This window comes from Chamaea fasciata, unplaced genomic scaffold (assembly GCF_029207755.1).
Source record: "Chamaea fasciata isolate MVZ Bird 193981 ecotype frontalis unplaced genomic scaffold, bChaFas1.0.hap1 SCAF_7, whole genome shotgun sequence".
Taxonomy (NCBI): Eukaryota; Metazoa; Chordata; class Aves; order Passeriformes; family Sylviidae; genus Chamaea; species Chamaea fasciata.
The window spans coordinates 23,708,407-23,736,067 of NW_027094092.1; the positions used below are offsets into that span (position 1 = coordinate 23,708,407).

Here is a 27,661-nt window from a genome sequence, read left to right on the forward strand (position 1 = left end):
TTCTTGCTGAAAGCAAGGGGAAGGGGGCAGTGGAGTAGGTTCTGGAACTGGGAGAAACGGGCTAGTTATCTTTAGAACACCTTGACTGAGCAACATGGCTCCAGTGAACTTTTCCAAACTAAATTTCAGGCCAAATCACCTCAGCTGCTTCCAGCACATCCATTTTCTGGCCACATCCTCCTGTTTTGCATCATTCAGTAACCCTGCTTGCCGAGGTTTCTGGTCTGTCAGTCTCTCAGCTTAAGGCAATTACAGCTGCGGCTTGAGACACCTCAACAGGCAGTATAGTGCTGCTCAGCACTTCTTCCCCTTTAGTGTGGGGGTCCATAAGCTCTCCTCTTCAGTTTCAGGACTTTCACTGGGTCCTTCTAGTTACACATCCTGTGGTCCCTTCCTCCCTGCATTTCCTTTCTGTCCAAGAGGCTGGAAGTCTTCTTCCAGGTCCTCCACTCTCTCCCCCTCTGACTTCACTACCTCCTTCCTGAGTCTATTGTTCCTGCTTCCAGCAAGAGGCTGGCACTAAAACAGTTGCTGCCCCCAGCTGTGACCACAGTAGCCCTTTCTCTCAAATTCTCTTCAGGGCTTCCCCACAGGTGCCACACAGTTCCTAAGGAATGCTGTATCCATAATTCTATGGATGTTTGTTTCACCAGTGGCTCTGCATCCCCTCTACACACTGCAGCCACCTATGGAGCTGAAGCACTGGTACCTACTCCCCCTGCATCCAAATCCTTCATAGTTTGAGAGACCTGTTTGACAGTGATGATTCCACTACGAAAATCTTGTGTTTTCAAAAGAGCTTTCTCATTTTGCCTTGCTTATTACCTTCCTTCTGGTCAGCTTTGCCCGCCTTTCTTTCAGGGGTCACTGTCTTCTGCTTAGGGCATGCTCCCAATGTTTGTAGAGGCTGCAGGCAACTAGTCCCTGTACTAGAGCGATTCAGTTTATTTAGAAAACTTCTGAGTGGGCTGATCTGCAGGGGAGAGAGATTACACACCTAGTGGAAAATTTTGAAGAGTCATGTTTGATGGGTGGACAGACCTGCTGGTTCTAACCTCAGGCAAGTTAGTGCCTGTGCTGTCAACTGCCCTTGAAAGAAGAGAGCTCGGGGTCTGCTCATTTCCCAGTTTTTCACCTTGCTTCTATATTGGTGTGATGCGTATGTCTTCCATCACTTGAGTGACGGTCCCCTGCCAAACAGTATGCACCCAGCAGGGACACCTGTAACATCTCCAAACAGACCACCACAGCAAGATCTGAAACTAGTCCTTAGATCCAGGAAACCCCAGGCCACATCAGCCAGCACACCCCTACTCTGAGGTACGGCTAAAGGTTCCCAAGTCCAAAGCACCTGCCAGGCCAGAGGTGATATTACCAGACATTTACAAATCCACATTTAATTGTAATATTGGAAATGGAGTAACAAAAGAAAAGCCTGAAGATACACATGTACATACACACAGACACTTAACAACTGGACAGGAGCAGTATGCTCCTGCCCTGGCCCTACACTCCCGTCACCCTTTCCATCAAACCACAGCAATTTTGCCTGGCAGCCCAGCAGCACTGGCTGGCACAGCTGAAAGGGACAGTCCTCTCTTCTCCCTTCCAAGACTTCCTCGCCCTTGCCTTACTTATTCAGCACTGGCACAAGCAGGAGATCAGCTCAGCAATGCAATGACAATCACTGTTTGAGCAGAGCCCACAGCTGCCACTTCCCAGAGAGGGTGCAAGGGACAGCATGTGCAGCAGGACCAGCCTTTTGGCTGCAACACAACCCCAAATCAGAGCAAGCCATCCATGACTACACTCTTCAATATCTCTCAAGTTACCCATCTGTTGTGTTCTTGAAATTATGTGTTCCTTCAACCTTTGCTGGCTTTTCTTCAAACCACAACATTTGCAAGACTGCAGTAAAATTGTTTAAGTTGTAAACTTTATTCACTCTGCACATACTGTATTAGTTCCTTACCTTAGATCTTGCTGGAAGCATTGCATGGAGCCAGTGAGTGACATGACAGCCTGCTTTGGTGCTATACTTTTTCCTAGGGAGGCAGCTACTAATTACACTCAATCCAGAACACTGGCAGCCTGGTCAGCCACAACCCTCAGCCAGCTGCTTCCCTTGCATCAATCCATGTGAATATATGGCAGGGTAGTTTGCTGACTTGGCAGAAACCTAACCTAACCCAAGGAAAAGTTTTCCATATGATCCCTGAAACCACAGATAATTAGGAGCATCTTCTTGCACACCGCCCCTTTCAGCTGGGAAGGAGCATATCTGCTGAGAACCTGTCCCGTGTTGTAGTGAGAAGGAGAATGCTTTCTACCCAATTTTCCTCTCCTCCATCCATGGGTGTGTTTGCTCCTTCCACTACTGAAAATAGCCAGCCTGCCCTGAAATACTGAGCAGAACTTTTTCCCAGAGTTACTGGCTATCCCCAAGGGAAATCATGTGGATTAGTTAGTCTGTGAAATGCTTAGAGGAGAGGAGGGAAAAAAAAATTAAAAAAAGAAAAGAAGATTTGTGTTAGGAATTGCTTCTTTGCCCAAGGCACCATTGTAGAGTTCTGGCAGCCCACCACTCAACATTGTGATCCATGGGAAACTATATCACTCTGTTACTTTTGGGGTAGTTTACTCAATTTGCCAGCCCCTTTCCCAAAACTTCTCATTCAGCAAAACTGTGAGAGGCCAATGGGTCTGAGTAGGAGAGGAGGACTCAGCCACCTCATCTCTCTCCTGCACAGTCCTATCACCCATGTTCTTTGCTGAGCAGTGAGAAAAGAGCAAGGTCCCTTTTTCCCTCCACCACCCAGCTTTTGGACAGGCTCACAGAGAAGTACTTTCTCTTACCTTTGGCTCAGGCCTGAAAGTGCAGGGCATGTTTTATCCCTGTCAGAGCATTTCCCTCCTGAATCTCTCCAGCTCCTTCATGGCAATCTCATGCCCTCAGATAACCAGACTTCTGTATTGAAAATGTGTCCCTGGTGGTATGGCACACTCCAAGATTACGCCTGGTCATCATCCTTTGCTTTCCTTTGCTCCCTTGGATAATGCTGGGAGCTATCTTTTATTGGCAGAGGTGGATCACAGAAAGGTGATCTCTGATTAGAAGGCTACATCAGGCTCAGGGTCTGGTGTCACAGCAGTCAGGAGGAAAGAGGTAGATGTCAGATGGGATGTAGATGGATAGGGAAGCTGAGAGCCAAAGAGCAGGCTGCCAGCTCGGAGCTCAGAAATTCTGCACTAAAGCACATGAGATGCAAAATAAACAGATGCAGGAAATAGCAAGAACAGTGCAGTGACAGCGCTCATTCACAGGGAACAGCCAGCAGCAGGAGGTCTTTCCTGTACTGACAAAGGCAACAAAAAGAAGCTGATTATTTCTCAGACCAGCAGCATGCTCTCCCTGCTCTTTTATGCAAAAGTGATGGACAGGATCAGCAGCCTTGCCAGGATCTGGAGCAACCAGCATGGGCTTGAAGGCCTGCAAGAGACCCTGCTGAGTTAGAGAAGTCGAAGTAACCCTGCTGTAGCAGGCATTCTGAGGACACAATGCAGTGAACACAAACCGTGCTTCCTCCATGGAGGAGAGGAGCTTGCACCGTACCTCCCCATGTCTCCTAGCACAGACAGGCAGCGACAAAGTGTGACACTGACCTACTGGCCTCTGAGGCTGCCTTGGCTCCTCCTGAGCATGAGCCATTTCTGCAATGATTTAACTTTGTATCCAAGCATCACACAGCTCACTCCACCCACCCCACCCCACCCACTGGGATGAGGAAGAGAGTTCGAAAAAAAAGTGAAATTGGTGGGTGTAGAGAAGAACAATTTAATAACTGATATAAAGTAAAATATAATCATAATAGGAAAAAAGGAATTAAACCCAAGATAAACAAGTGATGCACGATACAACCTGCTGACTGATGCCCATCCCACTCCCAAACACAAGAAAGAAACAAGCAAAGGAGGTGAGCAGCACCACATAACAGATGATGACAGGGCAGAAGCAAGCAACTCAGATTGAGCCAGCTCCAGCCGACATGAACACAAACACTCCCAATGCACCCTATCATCTGAACTCCCTCCTCTACACAAGATGCAGCTTACACAATCTGGCACCAGAGACTCCTGCTCTTCCGTAGCTACAGCTGCCAGGGCCCTGAATGCACTAACAGCTCTTCACTGTCCAGAGCAGCCTCACTGGTGGTATTACCCAAACCCCCTGCCCATGGGGTTTGGGGAGGGTGTGTTTGCATTTAAGCTCAGCCCAGAGTTCCCAGACCCTCTCTGAGCTACGTTAGAGAAGTAGTAGTCTCTGTGCTCTGTTGATCGTAACCTGTAGGCTGGTTTATCAGCCTGACCTCAGGCTTGCCTTGCCTTATCACCACAGGCACACCGGGCAATCACTGGGCCTGATCCCGACCCAGTTCGACTGCAGGCAACCTCCTCACCATGAGCTTGTCCAGCTATCTCAATTCTTGGTCAAACCCAGACACTGTGCCAGGCGTGCTGGGCTCTCTGTGGTCAGCTACAGTGGGAATGGGCCATGCCCAACGAGGGCCCCGGCCTCAGGAACAGCCCCTCCCAGCTCTCCTTGTCCTAGTGTGCAGCCAGCCCTTACTGCACCCTGACATCAGCTCTCCTGGTATCACTGCCAGGACAGCTGCACCATGAATGGCATCAGGGAACTCAACTTGTTTAAAAATAGCTGTGAGGAAAATGCTATCAGTTACTTTTACCTGCACTGCTTCCCCAGCACATGTGTGTGCAATCCCAGAAATGGCATATAGGCACCATTAACATAGAATAAAAGCAACAGAAGCTGGGGACTGCTTAAGATAAGACTGCTGCCAAGAATGAGCTCAGTCAGGTTGGATCAGGCTTCACTACCCAGCTCAGAAATTCATCTCAGAGCAGCTTCAATCAGATGTGTCAGCCAGAAGCCTCTCATCTTACTGCTTGTGCCTGCCATATCAGCTCTCACTGAGATCATACCGTTAGAGCTTTGCTGATTCCCAGAACACAAGACCCTGCTAAACCTGCAAGAGTTTTTCTGCAGAGCTTTTTTTTTTTTTTTTTCCTTCTCAACCAATATGTTGCTCCTATTTGCATCTCAATGTCCCAATACTTTATGTAGCTTCCTAAGACCATGGGTCCTAGGTTCCCGTTACAAGGAATCCTATTGTCTACCTTAGCATCTGTGGATAATGTGGAAATTGGTGAAGAAAGCCTTTAAATTTAAACTGGAAGTTGCCTTGTCCAGATATTAGTACATTCAAGAGTTTCTTTTAGTGACAAGCTGGTGCTGCCGAGCAACCTCTTTTCAGAGGTAAGGAAATCCCAATGCATTCCATCTCTGTAATACCATGCTACCGATTAACTTTTGTTATTGTTCTCATCCTCCTGAACCTCTCATTGCTCTGCAGTGACTTTTTTTTTTCTAAGCATTAAATGGACTATACATCATTGACTTTTAGTTCACAGCACAACCATATTTTTTCCTATTTTTCTTGCATTATAACAGAATGACTTTCTAGCCAATACCCTAGTGCTTCTAGGCAGGTAACACGGCAGTTAAGGGCCCTGACATCCATCACCTTTCCTCTGAAGTAACAACTTCCCTACCTTGATTACTGCCTCATGATGCCTTGATTACTGCATAGCCAAGTAACAGCTTCTTGAGAGGTCTCCTCTGATTAAATCAGTTATAAAGAGTCTGAAGGGGAAGCCATACCAGGCATGGATTAAGTCACTCGGTCTTTCAGCCTGGAGGAAACTGAGGGGACTTCATCCCTCATCGTGGTCTTCAATATCCTCCCGAGGGGAAGCACAGGGGCAGGTACTGATCTCTTCTCTTTAATGCCCAGTGTCAGGACCCGAGGGAATGGCCTAGAGTTGTGTCAGCAGAGATTAAGGTTTGATGTTAGAATAGAGTTCATCGCCCAGAGGATGTTTGGGCACTGGAACAGGCTTCCCAGAGACGTGGTCACAGCACCAGCCTGACAGAGCTCAAGAGGTGTTAGGACAATGCTCTCGGGCACATGGTGAGACTGTTAGCGATATCCTGTGCAGGGCCAGGAGCTGGACTCGATGATATCTGCGGGTGCCTTCCAACTCAGGACATTCTGTGGTTCTGTAAATCATTTCCCAATCACCGTTCGTTTGTGCCAGTGTGCCAGGGCCGGTGCCCTGAGGTCGGCTGCTGGAGCAGCCTTTTCCCCGGCAGCAGAAGACCCACGGCAGGCACTGCCCCATTGCCATTCTAAAGCGCCCTTGTGTGGGTCCGGGCCCGCAGCGGCCCCGCACGGAGGGGCACGGCCAGCAGGGCTCCCCAACACGGCCGAGCAGGGCGCTGTGGGACCGCCGCAAGCGCTGCGAGCTCACGGGGGCTCGGGGTGTGCAACGTCCGATGTGCGTAAGGCGATGCCGTGACCCCCGCGGGGCGTCGGGCCGGCAGCCGGAGCCGAGGGCGGCGTGACCCGCAGCTAAGGCTGCCGCACATCCCGGGACCAGAGGGAAAGAAGAACCTCGCTCTCTTCTCGCCGTTCAGACTCACAGGCGCGCCGGGGGGGGCCGGCCCAGCACACGGCTCTACCGCGGCCGCGGCGCCGATTGGGCCCGGCCGGCTGCCGTCCCCGCGGGGGTGGCTGGGAAGGAGAGATCATGGCGGCGGAGCCGAGCAAGACGGAGATCCAGACCCTCTTCAAGCGGCTTCGGGCAGCGCCGGCCAACAAGGTAGCGGGGGGCGGCTGGGGTCCGCCGGACCGTCCGTGCCGGGCTGTTGCCCTGCGGTCGCGGCCTGCGCCCCGACCGGGCCCCTGCGGGCTCTAGGCCGCGCTGCGGCGGCTGTAGGGGCGGCCGGGCAGGGGCCCTTGGGGAGCGCCCGGGCAGAGCGGCCGGGGCCGCCGAGCTGTGGCAAGCGGGTGGCGGAGCGGCAGAGCCGTCGCTTCAACCTGGCTGTCCCTCTGCCTTCGCTCTAGTCGTGCTTCGACTGCGGCGCCAAGAACCCGAGCTGGGCCAGTATCACCTACGGGGTCTTCCTGTGCATCGACTGCTCCGGCGTCCACAGGTCCCTGGGCGTGCACCTCAGCTTCATCAGGTGCGTGCGGAGCGGGGAGCGCGGTACCGCCGGCACGCCTGGAGCTGCCATCCCGCCTTGGCGTGGGAGCACGCAGGGGTTGGGAGAGAAACCTTATCACGGAGCGGTCACCTCGGGGTTTATGTGGCTTGCTCGTTGGAGGTTCTGGGTCACTCAGCACTTCCAGTTCCAAAATGGAGTTTCTAAAGCACCTCAAGTGGAATGTCGACATGTTGCTTTCGCTAACGTTGCAGAAACGCTGTCTGGACTTGGCAGTGTAAGAGCGGAGACGAGAGTGTGGTGTGTGAGTCTTGCCAGTAAGGCAGCAGTGTGGTGGATATACTTTTTTCTAATGCTGAGCAAGGCAAAAAGAGGAATATGTAATCTTTTTGCAATCAACCTAATGGGGAAGATGGTGTCGGTTTTTCAGCCTAGTTCTTGTTTTCAGTACTTGTAAAAATTAGCATTTTAAGTTAACAGAACTGTGACCTTTACTTGTTAGGAGAGAAGTTGAGTAACTGGTATGAGACACTGTGTGTCCCTTAGCTTTACTTGGATGTATTCTCAGTTGCTTTGTCACATGTTTTGGCCTAACCTGTGGGATGGGCTGAATATGAGTCTCTCTAAAGTTGTGATGAGATCGTATGTAGAACAAGAGTTCTTGGCCGTGCTTTCCTAGCTCAGCTCTGCCCTCTAAACTAGCAGTGCAAGGGAGAGATACTCAAAATTTGGCTAAAAGCTGGTCTTTTTCCTCACTTTAAAAGTTGAAATTAATTTTCTACAGGAGCAAAGGAATTCCCAAGATGTTCTTTCCCACCTTTGCCTCCTACATTTTGGAATAGTAGTGGGATATCTGACCATTTTAGGCCAGAGCTTGGTTTTGCTTTTGGTTTGCCAGGTCTTTATTAATAGAAATAATTGGTTCTCACACAGGTCCACAGAGTTGGATTCTAACTGGAACTGGTTCCAGCTGAGGTGTATGCAAGTGGGCAGTAATGCCAATGCGGTGAGGATCCTCTGTAGGCATTTTGCTTGCTTTCACTCTTGCTAATCCACATCCTCTGTTTCTTGTCCCTTTCCTTTGTGTGGCTTTCTTGGTACCAGTCTCATCTGAAATGTGTAATGAAGGGGGGCATTTGTCAAGTGTGCCTGGAAGTCAGACTGTGACCTTTGAATGCTTTGTTTTCTGATGTGCAGATCTGTCATGTTTTTACACCTCATTTAAATGAGAGCCGTAGCCTTCTTAAGTGACAGGAGTTAATAACACTGATCAGTTTGAAAGCTCATGCTCAGCGTTGTGACTCAGAATCATCCCTCTGTAGAGAAGAGGGATGATTTTTATAGGTCCCTGGAGTGAGGCTTCTTGTAGAAAGCTGATCACTGAATGGTTGGTTCATGCCGTGTTCTTAGTTCTTCATCCCCTGTCTCTGGGAAGTTTTGTTTTTCTGTTGAGTTTGTCTGGTGCTTGCTGGAGTATGATGTAGCAGTCAGGAGACTGAATACTCCTCTCTTTTCAGACTGCTTTCTTCCGGCAGCACGGCTGTACCACCACGGATGCCAATGCTAAATATAACAGCCGGGCTGCCCAGATGTATAGGGAGAAGATCCGGCAGCTGGCAAGCGCTGCCATGGCCAAGTACGGCACTGATGTAAGTCTGAGAGCTCTCGAGTGCTGCATGGCTAGTGCTGCATGCTGAGTCGTGGAGGATACCTTCCTTTTTGCCTCTCTTCTCTTTAGTTGCTTATAGATGGACTGAGTGGAGCCCCTGGGCACTCCCCTGACAAGAGTGATGCTGATTTCTTCATGGAGCACACACAGGTGAGAAGAACTGCCTAAACCAGGCAGCCTCAGTAGCTGTTCAATAGCCAGCTGTTCAGCCAGGAGCAGTCCCACTTACCTTGGAAAGACTCTAAATTGTATAATTATTCAGTAGTAACGTGGAGGAAGTCAGATTCAGTCATCTGCCTGAGACATTGTCACAGATCTGAACAGTCCCTGTAATATCCATGTCCTTTGTTTTAGCTTCAAGAAGTACTCAAAGCTACCACCTATGCCCTGGAAGATGCTTTGTGTGCTGTGTTAATGCTTAGTTTCTTTGTACAGTTAAAGCAAGGACTAGCTATTACTTTGAACTTCTGGTTTAGAAGAAACTTTTTAGGGCATAGACCCTGGTAAAGTGGATTTGGGCAACTGCACCATGCCAGGCAGACTTTCTCAGGTACTGTAAGAATTGGCTGTATGACAGAGACAGTGGAAGTGGAGATTAATTTTTTCCAGGAAAACTAATTCACATTTTCTCCCAGATTTAACTAATTTCCTTTAACCTGGGAAGTCCTCACATTAGTCAGCTTGTCAAATGATTCTGTCATTCCTCCTGGCCTTCCATTCAGCTTAGCTTCCTTTTTGTTTTTTTTTTTTTTATTATTATTATTTGTCCCTGCTAAGGGAATGTGGACTTGTCCATATGTTAAGTTCAAGAATTGCATAGTCTGAAGTTTGGAATAAGTTTCCTTTGGCCTAAAATTGAATACAGGTCACTAAACCTGTAGTAAATTCAGGATTGTTTGGTTCATTCATCTTCTGCAAATAACTGGGATGAGTATCTCCTTGCAGTCTTCCAGTACCTGGGATGTAACAGATGCCAGCCAGAATCCCACACAGTCTTCTCCAGAGGTGGAAAAAGCAGCAAAGTCATCAGAAGGCAGCGAAGTTTCAAGTGAGTTCTTTACTGAGTAATTTTTCCAAGAATTTGTCTTCATTTCCATGAGAATATAGTTCTGTACCACTTTTGGAAGGGCTGAACTTATCCTTTGGTTCAAGCCTGAAGGAGTAAAAGTTCTGTGCACTCTTATGATGCTTAGTGAAATTAGTGGAGACTTCTGAAATTGCTCCATTTGGGGTCAGTTCTTCACTTTTCCCGAAATGCACACAAAACTGTTTTGGGATTAGCTGCCCCATTTCCCCGCTTTCAGACATAATTATTTGTCTAAATATTCTTCTCTACCCCTTGAATTTGGTGGGTCTGAAAATGACAGAGGACAGAAAACTTTCTAGGGTGAAGGACAAGGAGACCAAGAACCTGGGGGCATAGCTGTAATTTGAAACAGCTTTGTATACTTCTATGCAGAGCGTTTGCTTCCTTTTACTGTGTTAAGAACACTGCAGAAGGAATAATTTGCTCTGTGGAGACATAAAGTTGTTTTGCTTGGGAAATTGCATATTTCAAGTTGTAACTGGATTTGTGGGGACAGAGGAGCTAGGAGAGATGTAGTGAAACAGTGAATGTACTGCAAAGAAAAGGGTTGAGAATTAATGTGCTGAATGTTCTCTTCTGGTTTTGTGCCCACAGATCCCAGCCAAGGTCCATCTATTGACTTGTTGAGCACATCTCCTAAAGCTCCTCTAGGTAAGACTCTTCACTCTGAGATCAGTTTTGCTCTTATACCTACCCACTGCTCAACAGCAAGCTCAGTGAAGGTGGAAGCAATGAGCCAATTTCCAGAATGTCTAAACGAGCTTAGCTCCCTGTTGAGCCAGTACTTAGGATGTTCCTGAAGCCCAAAACCAAGTCACAGTTTTCTGGAGGTTTCCTCCTGGTTTGGATAATTGAGTTCAAAGCTGTTGCTTTCCCAAAAGCATGTTTTCCTGGTTTCGAGCTTTGGACAAAACTTGGCACTTGCATATCTAGAACTTGGGTGATCAAGGCCACGTGGCTGATTTTTTTGTTTGCTTCCCCACAGAACCCTTGGAGGCAAATGAAGTTTTAGCTTCCAGAATAATAGGGATTTGTATCTGATTCTCCCCTGCCATTACTGTCCTGGCTGCACACAGAACACCTAGCTGGAGCTTCTTTCCTTATTGAGAGCATGCTCCTAGCCCATATTCTAGGTGGAAGGCCTGTGTCCTCAAGTGTCTGTTCATTCCCCATGTTTTACGTCTCTTCCTCAGACATGTCCATGTATCTGTCAACACAAGGGGCTGCTCCTGCTGGAGGTAACTGGCTAACAGCTGGCCTGCGCTGAGACAACTCTGCTTGCCCCTTCTGAGATTCTGCCTTCAATTCTAACTTTAGCTTCCTGTGCTTAGAGGGAGAGAACAAGACAAAGCTTATATTGCTGTATTGAGGTCTAAACCAGATATGTCATATCTGTAAAGAGAACCTTATTAACATTTCTGTTAAATGTTTCCTGAACTATAAAAAACCCCAAACACAAACCCAAAAAAACTTGAATTGAGTGTTAGGAGCAACGAGCAGAAAACAGTTTCAGATAGTGTGAGTGTTTTGAATCTCCTTATTTAAAAAGACTTACTGTAAGACTAGAAAAGATTTTAAAAAATGTCTAGAATAATTTATGGGCTAACAAAAGTCATGTGGCTGTAGAAAGTATGGAGACACACAGACACAAAAGCCCAACAAGGGCAAAAAAAGATTTCGGACTTATCGAAAGGAAGCTGGAAAATGTTTTGGGCAGTCCCTCTCTGCTTTGTTCTTACACTTTTCCCCAGACATCTGCTGCTTGGCTGGCCCTTGTCTGGTTTTACAAGTGTGGCATGCCCTTAAGAGTGACAAGTGCAAGGTCTTGGGGAACCTGTTGCTTTTACAGCTTGCTGCACTGAAGGTCCTTTTTTTTTTTTTTTTGGTATGTTCATGTAAACACAACTTTAGGGTTCTTGCTGCTTTGTCCCTAAGGCATTGGTGAGGCTCTGACCTTCATATGCCTCTGAAGCTGCATTTTCTTGAATTTGTGTATGGGATAAACAGTCTTTCTCTAACTACCCTGATACGTACTGCATAATGCTCACAGGAGTTAGTCACAGTTCTTAATTCAATTATAAGTTGCTCCAGAAATGGACATGCTTCTTTAGGCCACCAGCCTGCAACTGTGGAGCTTCTCCGTGCATCTTTCTTGCCTGGATGAAATCACCCAGGTTCTGATGTGAAGCTGCATGGTGTGCCCTGGACGCTACTGCAGCTGGACTGTGGTGGATGTTCATGTGGGTTGCTGTCTAATTTTGGCCTCTTAAATTAATTTCCTTCTGCTTATTTCCTGCTTCCCTCCTTTTGCAGAACTTAAGTCCTCCCTCATTGGAAAGAAGAAGCCAGGAGCTGCCAAGAAAGGGGTATGTCTGAGCTCTTCTGTGGAGAGGAAGTAAAGCATGTCTTGCATTTCTTTGCTGTCCTTTCCCTGATGCTTGCTTTCTGCTCAACAGAGCTGTGTGACAAAGCTGTAGAGATCTGTTTTGGGGAAAGGAGACCTTAAGCAGCCTGTATATTATTGCCAAAAAAATGTGTTCTGGATCATTACTGGTTGTGGTCTGAAGCATATGTCGTTGGTCTCTACGTGATGGCCACTTGTGGGTTAACTCTTGGGTGTTCTTCCATACTGTGTTGCAAGCTCTTTTGGGTCTGTAGGCTGTGACTATACAGGGAGACTGAAAACCTCACTGGTGCAGCAAGAAGTAGGATTCAGGTTTTCTTCTACAATGAATAATCTAGGATGAGGAATTCACAGGATTTTGTTTTTGATTGTCCAAGCTGGGTGCAAAAAAAGGTCTTGGAGCCCAGAAGGTCAGCAGCCAGAGCTTCAGTGAGATTGAGCGGCAAGCCCAGGTGGCAGAACAGCTGAGGGAGCAGCAGGCAGTGGAGTCCAGAAAACAAGCCGAGGAGTCCATGTAAGTGCCCTGTTTGGGATGAGTACCTTGCATACCTAAGGCAGAAGTAGTGTGAGGTTAATGCTGTTCACCCTAGGATCACCAAATGTGACTACAGAACATACTGCATGAGAGGAAGAGCAGTAGCTGTATGCCAGTATAGCCCTTGCAGCAGGGCACAAGTTATACTGCCATATTTTATTGAAATTAGCATTCCTGGAAGAGTGTAGGGAGCAGATACTCCTGTATCATATGTTTCTGTTCACCTTTGGACAGGACTGAAAAAGCCAAAGGCTGAACTGGATGGATCATTCTGGGGGCACGGGGTGGGGAGAAGATAGACATCGTGATGCTTACAGTAAGGAAATCATGGCTAGCCAAAGAAGAGTTGAATCCCAGTGGAGGGGATGGCAAAACAAGCAATAGCTCCTGTGTAAGGGTTTTTGGCAGAGCTGTTGTGACTGTTCTGAAGGGTGGTCAGGGTTAACCACTTAACCACTCGTTCCTCTACAACATGGGCTGCAAGGGGGGGTAATGAGCTGGCACCCACCATGGCTCTTTCCCTTAGAGTCACCTCAATGCGCCTGGCTTATCAGGAGCTGCAGCTTGATCGGAAGAAGGAAGAGAAGAAACTCCAGAACCTTGAAGGGAAGAAACGTGAACAAGCAGAGAGGCTGGGCATGGGATTGGTGTCCAGAAGGTACTTGGCTGTGGATGGCATAGGACAGACAGGTGTCTTGGTCTCTGACTGAAAATGCTTCAGGCCCCAGAAGGAATAGGGACTCTGTTCAAAGGTTCCTGTTCTCATTTGAGCTTTTCTGCAGGTACATGTGGCCTGTCAGTGTCTAGCACTAGAGCCCTACTGCTTGACAGGTGTTCCCCTGCAGAATCCTTCCTTTAAGAAGGTAGCTCAAGACTTCTGAAGGTGCATAGATAAGTGGTGAAGGGGGCTGACATCCCACAACTCTCCCTCAAAACTTGTGTCACCTGCCCTGCCTGTAAAGGCCAGATCCAGTTTTGAGGCAGACTGGTTGTAGGGACTGGATGCTGTCAGACCCATCAGCCCTAACTCTGCCTGTTTGTTGCACTAGTTCTGTTTCACACTCGGTGATGTCTGAGATGCAAGTAATTGAGCAGGAGACGCCGCTGGTAGCAAAATCTTCCCGCTCCCAACTGGACTTGTTTGAAGATGGTGGAAGCTTCACATCTGGACCCCCCAAGTAAGACTTAACTTCAGTGTAGTCTTTGCTTATTTTTGAACTTTATGTCTGGTGTAAATTACGTATTTTTGGTACCTAGGTACAAATACAGTCCGTTCTCATTCGAAGATGCATTTGGCTCACGATGGGAAACAGACTCTTCATGGGGTATGGACAAAGAGGAGGAACCGGAGGTGACTGTTTCCAGCATTCGTCCAGTTTCTGAGAGGTAAAGTCCTTGCCACTGCTAGTGTACCTTGTGCCTCTTGTGTAGGGGACAAAGGATAAGTGTGGGAGCTGTGGCAGAAGCTGCTGTGTTATAGCAGGAGCCTTGTGCTGCAGAAAATGACTTGCATAAGCACAGACAAGCCCAAGAAAAAAGGCCTTGAGTGAAAGGGCCTTGGACGCTTCTTTGCCTGTCATGTCCATAATTTTATACAGCCTCTGTGGTCATTGAGTGCTGACTGTCCTGAGGTGGGGAGAGGAGAGCCCCAGTGTAGCTAACACTTAAAGGATGATTTGTTTTCCTTTGATTAGATGAGGTCTGAGACAGAAATCTGATTCTTCACTGTGTTGGTGAGCTTAATCTGAGATGTCTCCTCTTGTTTCCTCAGACCCACCAGTAGGCGGGAGATTGAGAACAGGCCATCCATGGTGGAATCCAATGAAGCTCGGCAGAAGTTTGCAGGGGCTAAAGCTATCTCTTCAGATATGTTTTTTGGGCGGGAGGCAGATGCTGAGGTAGATGAATTCTGCAGTCCTTACACTGGTACAGCTCTGGCTTTACCTCCTCCTGTTTGCTCAGGTCCTACTTTGCTCCCTTCCTGTATAACCTTTTTGTTTTGTCTTCTGCTGTAGTATGAAGCCAGATCCCGACTGCAGCAGCTCTCAGGCAGCAGTGCCATCAGCTCTGCAGACCTGTTTGGAGAGGCTGACAATGTGCACTCAGGTTTGTTAGCACTCAATGGGTTGAGGAATGAGGAAGCTTTGGAAGACCTAGACTGGAGGGGATCAGGGTGCTTTCTGGAGCTGAGAGACTCTGGACTAACTCTCCCTGGTTCTCGTAGGTGGTGTGTCTATTGGAAATGTCCTGCCTGCAGCTGACATTGCACAATTCAAGCAAGGAGTGAAATCAGTTGCCGGCAAGATGGCTGTCCTAGCCAATGGGGTGATGAACTCCCTTCAGGTGAGTTTACATTATGGCACCTTCAGAATGGCTGTTGTCATGTTCAGGGATTTTCACCATAAACTGGCTTCCATTGGAATTATCACTATCTTCTCAAACTATGTGGAAAGTCCCAGGTAGACATCTGTCTTATATAGCTGTTGACTGCAGTACAATAGCTGAGCAATTGCAGGTGGCCAGGGAATTCTCCTTGGTCAGCCTTACCCTCCTGCTGTACATGACACCTTGTTATGTAAGATACACCTTTTCCCACAAATTCCAGGCAGAATTTTAAAAGTCAAGGTCATTTTACCTTCTGCCTTTTTACAGCGTCCTGTCTAGATAACCTCACACCCTATTAAAATACCAAACCCCCCAGTTTCTTGTTATCTGTTTCTGGATTTTGCACAAAGGTATTGTAGCAAGGTGTCTGTCTGTTTCCTCCTTAGGATCGTTATGGTTCATATTGATGACCCATGGACTGCAAAGGGAAGAGCCAGCAAGAGACACTGATGCCACCTTTGCCTGGAGTAAACTCTGCAGGATTATGTGTCTGGGTTGGGTGGGGAGGGGAGAAGGTAAGCGGAGGGGGTCAGGACATGGCTGTGCCCAGGATGCTTTCTGAATATCTCTGGATTCCACTCTATTAAAATTTAATGTGCCCTCATACCCACTGCTATCTACTAGCCAGTGGAGACAGGCCATCTTACAGGGTTAACCTCATTGCTGTAAAAGATACGACAGAAACTCCTGGGCTGCCCTCATCAGTGCTCCTGTCCTTCTTTGGTCCATACCTTAGCTCACCAAGCGACAGAGAAAAGGAGAATGCTATTTTCTGAACATCCTGTGACATGACTGTTTTTTGTTCTGATCACTGCTCCCAATCCATGGTGCTGTGGAGTCCTTTGTATTTGCAGGGTTTGCCTTTTACCATGATCTAGTCCTTTTTACTGTCTTCTAAACCAGCATATATGAAGGCGGGAGAAAAAATATCAAATCAAAGATTATTTTTTTAGCTTCTAACTACATCATCAGAAAAAAGGCCCAGGTAAAGAAGTAAAGAATTTTACTGGATCCCTGGTTTATTTTGTTGCCCAACTTTTGATCAGATCAAAGTACTGAGCCTCTGACTTAATCATGAGGTGCAGCAGTGGACACTGTGATTTTAGTCCTGTTCAGCTTGGTCTCTGGTTTTAAAAAGAGTGCTTTTCTCTTCCTTGGACTATGGTGTTAAGGACTAGGTAATAAGAAGGGTGGGAAAGGGCTAGTTACACACAGTTAGGAAAAGGGAGGCTGGGGCTTTTGTTCTGGAGCTTTCTTTGGGACTGGGAAGAGGCTTGCACAGGATTGACCTCTCCTATCTAGCTGAGGGGCTGCAGCAGCTGTGGACAGGAGGGGAATGGTTTTACTCGGCTGCTCTATGCTGATGTTTCACCTTGGTGGGGCATGAGGGGGGTAAGGGTCGGGTCTTCCTGTTCCTTGTGTCTGTGCTCTGATGCAGTTGTGTCAGTGTCACACCCATCAGGCTGGGGCTGCAGGGAGCAGTGGTGGGTTACAGGGGGCAGTGGCAGTCCAGGCACTCGGGGGTGAGGCCGGCGCCTTCCTCGGCCGAGGTGAGGGCTTCCTGGGGCCCTGGAAGAGGAGCCCTGGAGCTCTGCACTGGTCCTGCCCACCAGATCCCGCTCCCCCTGAGGAGGGGCCAGGGCAGCCCAGAAGACCCAGACGCAGCAGAGGCCTGACACAGCGTGCTTTATTGCCAGGCTGTCACAGCCACTCACCGAGCTGGGAGAGAATGCACAGATCATAAATAATTTAACTTACAATAAATAAATAACCCTGCCGCCATCCTGCTACAAGCTTTGGGTTACCAGCTCCTGGTGGCCCATGCTGCAGCATTTTATGACCAGGAGGAGCAAGGAGGCTCCCAAAGAAGCATGAGAAACTGAACTTCCCCAAGAAATATAGTTATTTCAAGCTAGGGCACAGGAGCTGGACTAGACAAACAACTTGGGTCTGTGGAGGTTTAAACTGCTGAGTTGCTTGCCATAAATGCAGTGTGATGCTACTTATTCTTGTAGTTTTAAGGGCTACACTGTTACTCCAACAATACCAATATTTACAAAAAAAACCCAACTGGATCTTATTTGAGGACTGCTTCCTTTTCCCTTAGCGCTCCTGCCCACCCAGCCCCAGTAGGTGCTCTACATGCTTGCAAGTCCTATTACCTGTGGCCAAGGAATTTAACGACCCTGTCCCTCTCTTCCAAATCCCCTGAAATTCACTTTTCCAAATGACCCTAATATGCTGTTGGAGGGCTGGGTAGATCTCAGAGAAGGGTACTCAGTACAGCAGCAGAGCCAGACAGCACCATGCAGTAGTTACTGCAATCTAGCTTATTTGCTGTAGTTGCTTTGGCAAGTCTTGGACACATGGAGGAGAAAGCACAAAGCAGAAACAGGTTGCATGGCAATATCTAAGCTGCCCTTTTTTAGGAACTTCAGGAATTTCCTTACCTTTGATCATATGCAGATGCAGCTTTACTGGGAATAATAATGGAACGCAAGTGCAGAGCTGCTGCTGGCGATTTAACCGCTCTGTTATCTGGGCCAAATCTGAACAGAGCTACACAACAAAACACTGGCAAGCGGCCTGTACTAGTGCTCCTGCTGCTTCTGCACCTACTGAACTGCGGAACTGCGAGGCAGGGCCCCGGTGAGAGCACACCCGGCTGGTTCCAAGCGGTGGTAGAGCTGGCGGCTGCTGCCTTGTCTTGCCTGCCAGCAGAGGGAAGCATAACTCTGTAGCTGTAAATGGCTTCTGCAGAGGCTCTATTCCTGCACGGATTTGGAGCTAAGAAAAAGGCAAGTTGTTCCTGGGAAAAGATGGATGAACCCGGCACTGGGAATTAGCACAGCCACACAACACACTGCTGATGCAGACAGAACCCACTGTTAGAGCAGATGCTCTGGGAGGAGGTACTGTTCCTCCAGTGGGTTCTGGAGAAACCCAAGATGGGAATGCTGCCCACCCTCAAAACCTTCAGTTTTCAGAGGAGTCTGTCTCTTCGTTGGAGCCTTCACTCTCAGCATCCATTTTTCGACGATGGTGTAGAGGTTTCCAAGGTGAGTTAATCCTGGGTGAGTTACGAACAGGCATATTTGCTGTGTCTGCACTGGAGCTGGCAGGACCAGAGACAGAAAGTCCTGAAACCTGAGCTACCCTGAAAGAGAAAAGACAAATGCTAGGCAGCATGTTGTAAAAACTTCTACTGCAGCACTCTTGGAGTGAACCTGGGAGAAAGACTTAAAACTAACACAGGGATGGAAAGATGTTCATGGCATAGAGGGGGAACACGTTGTACTGGTACCTCCCAGACTCACTATGTGAATCTTCTCATATTTAAACATTTCTGGGCTGATCTCTTTCTTTCCAACACTCCTATTTTTCGCCATCCAAACAGAATTTTCCCTGTTCATTAGAGACTGCTGCTTGCTCTAGATCCCTCTTTGAGTCATACTCTCCCCCTCTGTTTCTGAAGACTTGTAAGGATTTTGTTAACTGCATTGAGGCACCACAAAGAAAGAAGCCCTTCCTGTTCAGGCTGCTCTTTCAGCTCTATTGTTGTGTAGTAGAGCAGAGGAATAGGACAGTACTTTATTACACTCTTCTTTAGCATGCTACCCTTAATCTGTTGCTTTACCTCCTAGTTTAGGCAATTCCACTTACAATTTCTCAAGTTCCTGATCCATGGCAGGGTCCAGAAACAAATCTCCTTTATCTGGCAGAGCCCCTGGGGCAAAAAAAAAAACCAAACAAACAAACAATGAAAGTGTCAGCAGAGTTAGGCTATTCATGCTTCAGAAAAAGTGTTCAAGCCATAGCAGCATCCCAAATCTGGCCAGCAAGACAGAGAACATTTTTCCTTATACCTTTTAGAGAAATGGACACAATGTTGAGGATTATAGACAGATAAAGAAGGATGATCCATTTTCTGTGTCTTTCATACATGCTATAGCTGAGCTCAGACTAAATGGGAAGTAGTCTCAGTAGTCTCACTTCCTACAGCCCTGAGGATTGGCAGTTTTCATTCACTGTACAAAATTAGAGTACTGACTGTCAGGGAGATGGCAGTCTGTTAACTTTGGGCCTCTGCTCATTGCCCGGTATAGTCACCAATACCAGATGTAATAGATGTGGTGTTATCAGTGCCACAGCCTGAAACATGCACTGTAGCACCCAGGGTTATGTTTTTGTGCCGCCTGCCTTGCTTGTAGTGCACTGATCTTGGGGGTCAAAACACTCCACAGATTTAAGGCTTTTGCTTTCCTTGCAACTCAGGAAAGTCAGGTCTGACTCATGCACATTGTCTACAGGAGTTAAGTGTGGGTGAACTGTGCTCTAGCATTTCTTGCTGTCTGGGCGTGAGCAAGAAAGGCTGGGCCAGTACTTGGGCACCCTCTCAGCGTAAGATCAACATGCTCCTTTTCACATTAGAAACCTTACTCCAGATGAAGGACATGGTATAGTTCAGGACTGGAACAGCTGATTGAGAATCTTTGCTCTTCTCTGAAAACACCGGGACCTTAGCAGAGCCAGAAAGGAAAATAGGGCTCTTAGGAAAGACCTCCTTCCTAATTCTTTAACAAACGCCACCTTGTATAGGGGTCATGGGAGAGTATGATCAGCCAACCCAGAAATGACAGAGAACAGCACAGAGATTGCCTACCAGAGCCTGGAGAGTACCACTGCACACCAGGACAAAAAACCCATTTGATAATCTATACTAACAGTACAGCGAGGAATGTTCTTTCTAAGATTTTTCAGGAGACTTGCATGCTACACTCAATACCTTTGCGAAGGGGCTTTGTTCCTTGTGGGGATGCAAAGCTGTTTGCTGGCTCTGTTACATTGCTCTTGCAGGAGAGTCTGGAGAGCCAGCTGTTCCACAGAGGCAGGCTGGCAGCAGTCATCAAAAATGTAGCAATGAGTGCCTGAAAACTAGAGTAAGTTTAGACCAGAACCAATTCCCCCATTTATTTGGGTTCTGGTCTACTCCTCCTGTAAACGAGCAGGAAATCTGTCACTGCAAAACTGTGTCAGGAGATCCATGGGAGTGTCCCAATCTGCTTCTTTTTGTGGGCTCAGTTAAAAGAATAAGCAACTAAAGCTTAACTTGTTTCTGTAGTTGTGGAGCGCACAGTGAAGTCTCTAGGGCATAAGATTTACTTGGGAGAGTTGATAAATGGCACTTGAAGAATTCACAAATCAACATTGACATTGGAGATACACTGCAGATTCCAGTCTGCCTGACAAACTCAGAGGCACTGTACCAGCCTGAACAAGCTGCTTTAATCCCTATCCCTGTTCCTCAAGAGGAACTGCTGGCTTTGTGAGACCAAAACCTCCTCTGCCTGAAACTGCTCTCGCTGAAGGGCTTTGGGGAGCCTGTGATCCCCTACAGACCAAAGACTATTGAAATCACCCTTCAGGAGAGATTAAAAGACACCAGGAAAAGAATCCTCCTTTCCTTGCCAAAAACGCTAGCACCTGTCAGACTTGTGGTTGCTGCCCCTCCTCTGAGAGAGGCCTCAGCAGGAGGCTGGCAGAGGGCCAGAGGACGGGCCTACATTAATGGAAACGAAAACCCACTCACTTTGTAGATGGCACAATGGAGACTGTGGGCAGGATTTTTTTTTTTCTTTTCATCTGTTTTCTTTATGCTTGACTAGAAGTGGATTTCATAGGGCAAAGAAAAAAAAGATTTTGATTGCTGCCATCCAGGCATCACCTTCCTCGCAGTGAATACACTGCTTTCTAAGCCTGTCTTCAGAGGGGATTGCAGGGCTGTATTCATGCACCTTTGATATATAATCTGCCCTGCCCCAGAGGGGCATTAGCAGCTTAAATGGTTTGCTGTAAGAAGGGGCTCAGCCAGGGAAGACACACTTTTACTGTAGTATGACACACACCTGTGCAAAAGAGGCAGCCCTCAGGCAAGGTACACCTTTTCATTGAGTTTTGTTTTTGCAATTAGGGACTGGCAGATGCTCAGGCCCAGAAGTAGAGGAAGAGGATACTTACCCAAAGACAGAGAGAGACATCTACCCTTAATGGCCAGGTGATTTGCTGAGTGAAGATTAGTGTTTGGGAACACCCCCACACACAGCCCGCCCTCCCTCCCTGCTCCTGTCATTTAAATTTATCTCCTATATACATCTTGTCAAACAGAAAAGCCATTTCTGTTCCTCTTTCTAGGAAGGCATATGGGGGAAATATGAAACTGTGAGTGAATTCTGGATGGATTACATACTGTCCTTTGCCAATGTAACACTGCTTCCTTGCTCCAAGCCAGCACGACATAGAAACAAGCAGTAAGATGCTGGTTGGTAATCCCTGTGGCTCCCACAGCAGTGTGGTACAGATTTTTGTAGCAGTTTGTGTTTTATGACTGGATTTTCAGCAGGCCAAAGATAGCTACCAGCAAGATCACACTGCCTTGAGGGAAGATGGAGAGGAGCTGGGAAAGACTGGGCTTTTAACCTTTGAGCCAAGGAGACAGCAGAGGTTTTCCATTAGGTGTGCCTTCTTTTCCTATAGATGAGAGCAGCCATTTAAAATCTGTGGGAGTGCCAAGGGCTAAAACACAGAATGGCACCTTAGTTCAAAGTAATCCTTGAGGAAGCTCCATAGCTTCAGGCAGACAGTAAGGCAGTGTGATGTTTTTAAAGTTAATCCATCAACAAAAAGATTAAAAATTTCCCTCACTCTCTTCTTGACTGTAAAACGTAGGTTATAATTACAAAGGAAATTCCACAGAAATAGAATGACTGAAAATCAAGACCTGTGTCATTTAGAGAGGTCTTACCTAGGGCTCGGTTGATGCCCTGATCCTTTGCAAGAGCCATAAGGAATCCATAGAAGGTCATTCTCTGCACACTACTCAGCATTTCCTTCACAAGAGCAGAAGGTGGGCAGCTAGGAAAAGAAAGACAGAGATCATCTTGTCTTCTAAATTACAATCTTTTTTTTCTAAGACCCAGCTCAAAATCAAGAAATAAACCCTTTTACCTGTTCTAACACTGTCAGGTTGCCCTGACTCAGTGTAAAACCAACAGCCACCAGCTTTCTCATTGAGCATTGGATCTGCCCCCCGTTTGCCAAACAAAATCTTTGAGCTGGGGGACATCCCTAGGAGCAGTCTTACCTGTCTTCATTGCAAGGACAGTGAGAAAAGACTAGATTCATTCAGAGGCATACACATCCCAACTCTTAGCATGTTTTTTCAAAAATCCTCTGGGAAATACTTTCTTTCAGAAGTCAATAAACTTCCGTAGAAGTGTTAAGTTCGGAAAAGACTAAGACCACGGTGGTTAATGGCGCACCGCTGTGTTCATCACTAAACCGTGTTCCTAACTGCCACATCTACACAGTTTTGAACACTTTCAGAGATGCTGTTATCACACTATTATCAGTGATAGTCATCCAAGGGGCAAGAAAACCTCTCCAATGATAGCCTAAGTGTGTCAGAGAACACTATTTAGGTGAGGACAAAATTAGCATACTCCCTTCTTCTACACTCACCTTGACCCCTGGTCCTGAGTTCTAAGCAGTATCTTCATGGTGATTCTTGCTCTTGACCAATACTCCTTGAAGGATTTAATGCAAAATCAAACTGTCTCATAAAGATGAAGTGTTGAACAGTAAATGGTGTAGTGGTACCCCTGGGAGATGTGGGAGTGGGCTGGTGATCCCTCAGGCAGAAGTGGTTACCAAAGCCTGACTGAGTATTGAGCTACTGCATGAAAGGCTGGGAATGGCTCCCCTCATAGTGCTGTGCAAAGCCTGACCTACCAGAGGAGCCCACAGTACTCTTCCCATCTGAAGTTCTGAGGACATACAGGGAATGTAGAGCTTTTGTTTAAAAGAACAAAACCCATCAACTCCATGCTTAACTCTATAGCACTGGACAGCACTTCAGCAGTAATTTTGTGGATCACAAATCTGGATTTGGAAACCTAAAGTAGATATCAGGTGTAACTTGTTATGAGTTATTGTCCTGAGTTATTTTGTGTTTCTAGACCATGACCACCTAGGAGGACACATTCTCACTACCTGCAAGAAACTATGATGAAAGTGTCTGTCAAAGCCATACAGTAAGGTCTGGTGTTGCTCCATTCTCTGCTGAACTAAAGCTAGTCTTGTCCCTGGGATCTGTAGCTGGAGACCAGCTCCAACATAGGCTCAGGTACAGACTGACAGTGTGAACTCACCTAGGTACTAAGGCTTCATACTCCATCCACCCAGTGGGCTCTTTCAACTCCCAAGAACGCAACAGCACTTGTTTATCCCCTCTAGCTAACTCAAGGATCTGTCCTTAATGAAAGTGTCAATGCAGAAGTGAGATGGAGAGCAGAGACCCAAATCCATCTATTACTTCAAGAATCAGTTCAAACCCCATCTTTCTTTGGCCCACGGAATTGTTTCTCTCATTCAGTTAAAGCTGTTCCGCTATGATGTTTCCCTTCATACTTCTTCAATGTGAGCTATGTGGGAATATCAGCTTGTTCAAAGCCCTCTCTTTCTTCACAGCTCCAACCTTACAAAGGGTCTCCAGAGACAGAGACTTCAAATTTGTGTTTGAGACTCCATTCATACCTGTATTTTGATCTGTCACACAAGGATTCCAGGCACTGGTAGAAGAGAGATGCCTCCACTCCTTCGAGTGGGTTGCAGTCATTTGGGGGCTGGCGCTGCCGATGTTGCCCAGAGGATGATGTTGGCACAATCACAGTATTTGGATTCTTACCAGCCAGCAGGTCTTGATAAATGGCAGCCACACTTTCCAGGAACTCTAAAAGAACAGAAAGCAATTTAAAACTCAGAGCTGTCACCTGCAAAGTATCCTCCTGACCTACCAGACTGTGGCTTAAACTGTTCTATGTTGTACATAGTACTAACTGGAAATAAGCACAACTCTACAGCACCCTGCATGCTCAGAACAGATATTACGCACGCCCGTACAGCCGTTTCCATAGAAGTTGCTGCCTTCTTATTAGGATGATTATGAGAGGTCACTCGATCTGTTGAGAAGATTCATCTCAAGGGAACAAAGGCTAGCTAGCACATTGATAAAACAGTGAAGCATGAAAGCTAATGTCAAACACAAAACTAGTTTGTGAAGTCTAAAATGTTTTCCTTCTCCACCTCTTGCCACTGATTAAGAGCTCATCCAAGTTGGGAGCAAACTGTATTGAACTGCAACAGGAGGAAAGGGAGATTTAGTTAGGGCTCCAGGCTGTATCCCAGCTTGCCTCTGTGCTGCTCCAAAGTAAATATAACACAGGATCTAGAAGAAGGGCCAGGGCAGGTCAGGGCTAGAGTTGGCAGAAAGCCTCTCCCCAGGCTCCTCATGCTACCCACTGTTTACTGCAGGAGTCTAATTTTAAACAAGTTTGTTTATGGATGTGGTCAGCAGTTTACAAATCTAGATTCCATTTGGAGTAGTTTGCATGTGTGTGGGTTGGTGGGAGTGTATGACAGGCTGCGTGTGTGCACTGTGCCTGGGTGAACAGGACAGGGATGGGATCTTTGAGTGTGTGTACACAAGAATGAGCTTGCCAGGACTGCAGTGGCATTTAATTTCTGAGTGAATGAAAGTGCAATGCTGTGCATGAGGTGGGTGGAGAGGAAAGTCAGGATGTCAGCAGGCCTTGATGCTGTGCTGAGGTTCTGCAGCTCCATGGAAATATTTGTTATATCACAGAAAACTTTCCAAACACATTTTCTGTCCCTGACTAAAGCTATTGCAAGCCTGGTTCTGCCCAACTCAAAATCACAATTTTGAACTACTTTTTACAATGACTTGTCATGGATAAAGTTGTGATATGCACAGCAGTTACAAGAGAAGTATATACAGAAAAATATGCAGAAAAAGAGGTTTTTGTATTAGGGATAGCAGCGGACTCCTAAGTTCTAGTAAGATGGGAACTCAAAGGTTGGATCAGATCAGGTGGCCACCCAAGTTTACTCTCTGACCACAGACTCTCCTCACAACAGCTTCTAGCTAGTGTTTTTCAGTATCCAAACCTGGCCCATTTTGCCTGATTGAGGCCGACTGTGAGTTGCATCCATCAGAGGGAGCCATTTCAGTGTGAGTGGACAGAAATCCATCAGCTTTATGTTACAAAGTGCTGTATGCTAGGAGGTGAGAAAGTGGCACACTGGCCAGTGCTTGGAAGCATATCTAATGCTTCCCTCTTTTTGTCCTGAATGAGATTCTCATTCTCCTGAATGATCAACAATATGAAGACTGTTCAGATGGATTATCTGTTCCTTTCGCTTTCCAACTAGGGGGTCTCAAATCAAACAAAAGAGGTGGTTGGTTCTTCACAGGACATGTGTCAAACCTGTGAAATTCTTTGCCAAAAGGTGTGGTGGAGGTTACAATTTTACGTGATTTCAAGGGGAGGCTGGAGAAGTTCTTGGACGTGGAGTCCACTGAGGGTTTCTAAACACATGGGAATTATACCCAGTTCAGAAACTCTGCGCTGAAACCAGCCCATAGTTGAGCAAATATTAAGGGGAAGAATTACATTGATTCACCCAGTTGCTTTTTCCTTTAAAGGCACCAGCTGGTGGGCTTTTCCTATCCTGTCTTTCAGCAGAATTGAATAATTTCCTTAAAGAAAGGGAAGAAATCTTCCTAGTAAAAGCTAATTGTTAGCTGCTAACATAATCTATATAAAGCTGGAAATTTATGTCTCAAGGCCAAGACAAATAAACGCATTAGACGCAGCAGTTGCAGGTATGTCATCATTCACAACAATTTGGAATCTTCTTATTAAGTCTCCTTATCTCTTGACATCTGTGATGCTTTTCATCAGTAGAGTCCATTAGCTATATATTTTCTGTGAAAAAACATATCCTTTCAAGTTTCAAAAAAGTGCAAAGATTGGGAAGCTGTAAAGCTGTAATGCTACAAGTGGGAGAAGTCAACAGCTTCCCAGCATTTACCTGAGTAGTAGAACTGGATCTGGAAAGCAAAGAGGAAATCAGAAAAAGACATCAGGCAATCCATTGCATCATTCATCAGCACAATCCTATGAAAAGATGAGAGAAACAATTTAGCATCTACAAAAAAAACTAAAGCTTGTAACCAGGAACCCCAGACCTTGTGGAAGTGCAGCCAAGGAACTCTGTGCAGCTGAGGATTGCTAGTGGCCCCGTATAAGAAATTAGGAGAGAGAAATGGGAACACCCACTGCTGCATGGATGTGGATGCCCTAATATCAAATGAAGGCAGCTTAAGAAGCTGAAGTGAGAAGATGCTGAATATCAATCACACACTTGAGCTACAGTGTGAACAGAGCAGTGCGACATTCAAAGCCTGGTGGACATGATGGAACAAACACTGGTACAAAAAACTGCAAGGCTGGTTCACATTGCTGTATAGAATTTTGAATATCCTGAGTTGGAAGGGATCCACAAAGATCATCGAGGTCCAGCTTCTAAATGTGACCACAGACAGGACAGTTACACAAGTAGTAAACTGGTGTAGGCAGAGCAAGACTCATGCTATTCCTCTATTTATCAGAATTCATCAAACTGGGACATTTTTCAGATTATAAAGGTCAGCAACAGTTGCAGTTCACCATCTATACCCAAACAAACTCTACTTGACTACAGAGGAAATAACATTGCACCAACAGTCAGCTTCCTAACTGCACTCTGTGAACATCTTCCCTTCCTGATAAAAGAATTGGTCTTCTTTAGTATTAGGTCTATTATTTGACTATCAAGTCAAATTTCATGGCAACTGAAGACTTCTTGGGCCAGGGACAGTCTTCTTTGTCTCTGCTAAGTCCTAGGTGCATGTAGGGAGCTACATGCATCCCTATTTTGAAGCATATTTTCTAAATATGGAAAATACCAGCCACAGGCCATAAAGATGAAATATAAGTGATAGGAAAGTCCAATTCTTCCTTTCAGGAAAAAAAACCTGTGGATTTCAGGGCAAAAATGAAAAAGAAAATGAAAACAAAAACAGTGTTCTGATCCCTGCCACCACTACCTAAAGATAAAAAAGTCAGTCTCTGAAGTGGGGAAAATCAAATTCATCTAATCAATGACAGCTTAGACTGTAAAACAGAAGAAAATACTCCACTTTGATGGGAAAAAACCCAGACTATTCAGGCAATGCTAAAGAAAGGCAATTAGTATTTCCTTCCAACTGCATGTAGGTCTACTGAACCTGTACAGTCAGCATCTGACATACTGTGCCATATGAGGATTGTCAGTTCATTACAGCCAAAGTATGGGTCATCCAGTAGGACCCTTTTAACACAGGGCCAGATGCAATCTGCACACCAACTCCTGCCGCATCAATTGTCTAAACACATTGCCCGGGAAACACTGTTCTGTCTCATGTAAAAGACTCCAGGGAGCTGTGTGGGAGGCTGACCTAGAAGAACGTAGGATCTTGCAAGACTTCCCCGCCACTCAGACCAGTTCTGTTCACTGTGGCAAAATCAAACATGTAGAACAGCTTGAATTAATTATCT

The 27,661-nt window shown here is 46.6% G+C and overlaps 2 protein-coding genes across 4 annotated transcripts in view; one reads left to right on the forward strand and one right to left on the reverse strand.

Annotated features, from left to right (window-relative positions):
* Window positions 1–5,788: 5,788 nt before the first annotated feature.
* ARFGAP2 (ADP ribosylation factor GTPase activating protein 2) lies at window positions 5,789–16,175 on the forward strand. Of its 2 annotated transcripts, XM_066187973.1 has the most exons (18): window positions 5,789–5,845; window positions 6,557–6,741; window positions 6,987–7,105; window positions 8,018–8,090; window positions 8,602–8,733; window positions 8,823–8,903; window positions 9,699–9,801; window positions 10,435–10,491; window positions 11,034–11,078; window positions 12,154–12,206; window positions 12,622–12,758; window positions 13,306–13,437; window positions 13,829–13,957; window positions 14,037–14,165; window positions 14,551–14,677; window positions 14,795–14,885; window positions 15,004–15,122; window positions 15,551–16,175. In XM_066187973.1, exons 2-18 carry the CDS (start codon window positions 6,670–6,672, stop codon window positions 15,569–15,571), a joined length of 1,620 nt encoding a protein of 539 aa, XP_066044070.1. In that variant the 5' UTR covers window positions 5,789–5,845; window positions 6,557–6,669; the 3' UTR covers window positions 15,572–16,175. The 2 variants fall into 2 exon arrangements, with proteins under 2 accessions (XP_066044070.1, XP_066044071.1); XM_066187974.1 differs by lacking the exons at window positions 5,789–5,845; window positions 11,034–11,078 and having other exon boundaries at window positions 6,400–6,741.
* A 658-nt stretch (window positions 16,176–16,833) lies between these two features.
* The window catches only part of CSTPP1 (centriolar satellite-associated tubulin polyglutamylase complex regulator 1), a 78,799-nt gene continuing 67,971 nt past the window's right edge, over window positions 16,834–27,661 (reverse strand). Inside the window, exons 5-10 of one of the 2 annotated variants that reach the window (XM_066187977.1) lie at window positions 26,115–26,200; window positions 23,757–23,952; window positions 21,967–22,076; window positions 18,828–18,891; window positions 18,130–18,321; window positions 16,834–17,973 (exon numbers count right to left, since the gene is read on the reverse strand). In XM_066187977.1, coding sequence (XP_066044074.1) covers window positions 18,141–18,321; window positions 18,828–18,891; window positions 21,967–22,076; window positions 23,757–23,952; window positions 26,115–26,200 — 637 coding nt within the window. In that variant the 3' untranslated portion in view covers window positions 16,834–17,973; window positions 18,130–18,140. Of the gene's footprint in view, window positions 18,322–18,827; window positions 18,892–21,966; window positions 22,077–23,756; window positions 23,953–26,114; window positions 26,201–27,661 lie in introns of both variants that reach the window. The other variant, XM_066187975.1, reaches the window with a different exon arrangement.

What these genes read in the sequence shown, in the direction of transcription:
- ARFGAP2 (XM_066187973.1), top strand. Translation starts at nt 6,670, where the DNA reads ATGGCGGCGGAGCCGAGCAAGACGGAGATCCAGACCCTCTTCAAGCGG. An exon ending in ATCTCCTAAAGCTCCTCTAG is followed by an intron (nt 10,492 to 11,033) that starts GTAAGACTCTTC and finishes TCTCTTCCTCAG; the next exon opens with ACATGTCCATGTATCTGTCA. An exon ending in ATGGGATTGGTGTCCAGAAG is followed by an intron (nt 13,438 to 13,828) that starts GTACTTGGCTGT and finishes TTGTTGCACTAG; the next exon opens with TTCTGTTTCACACTCGGTGA.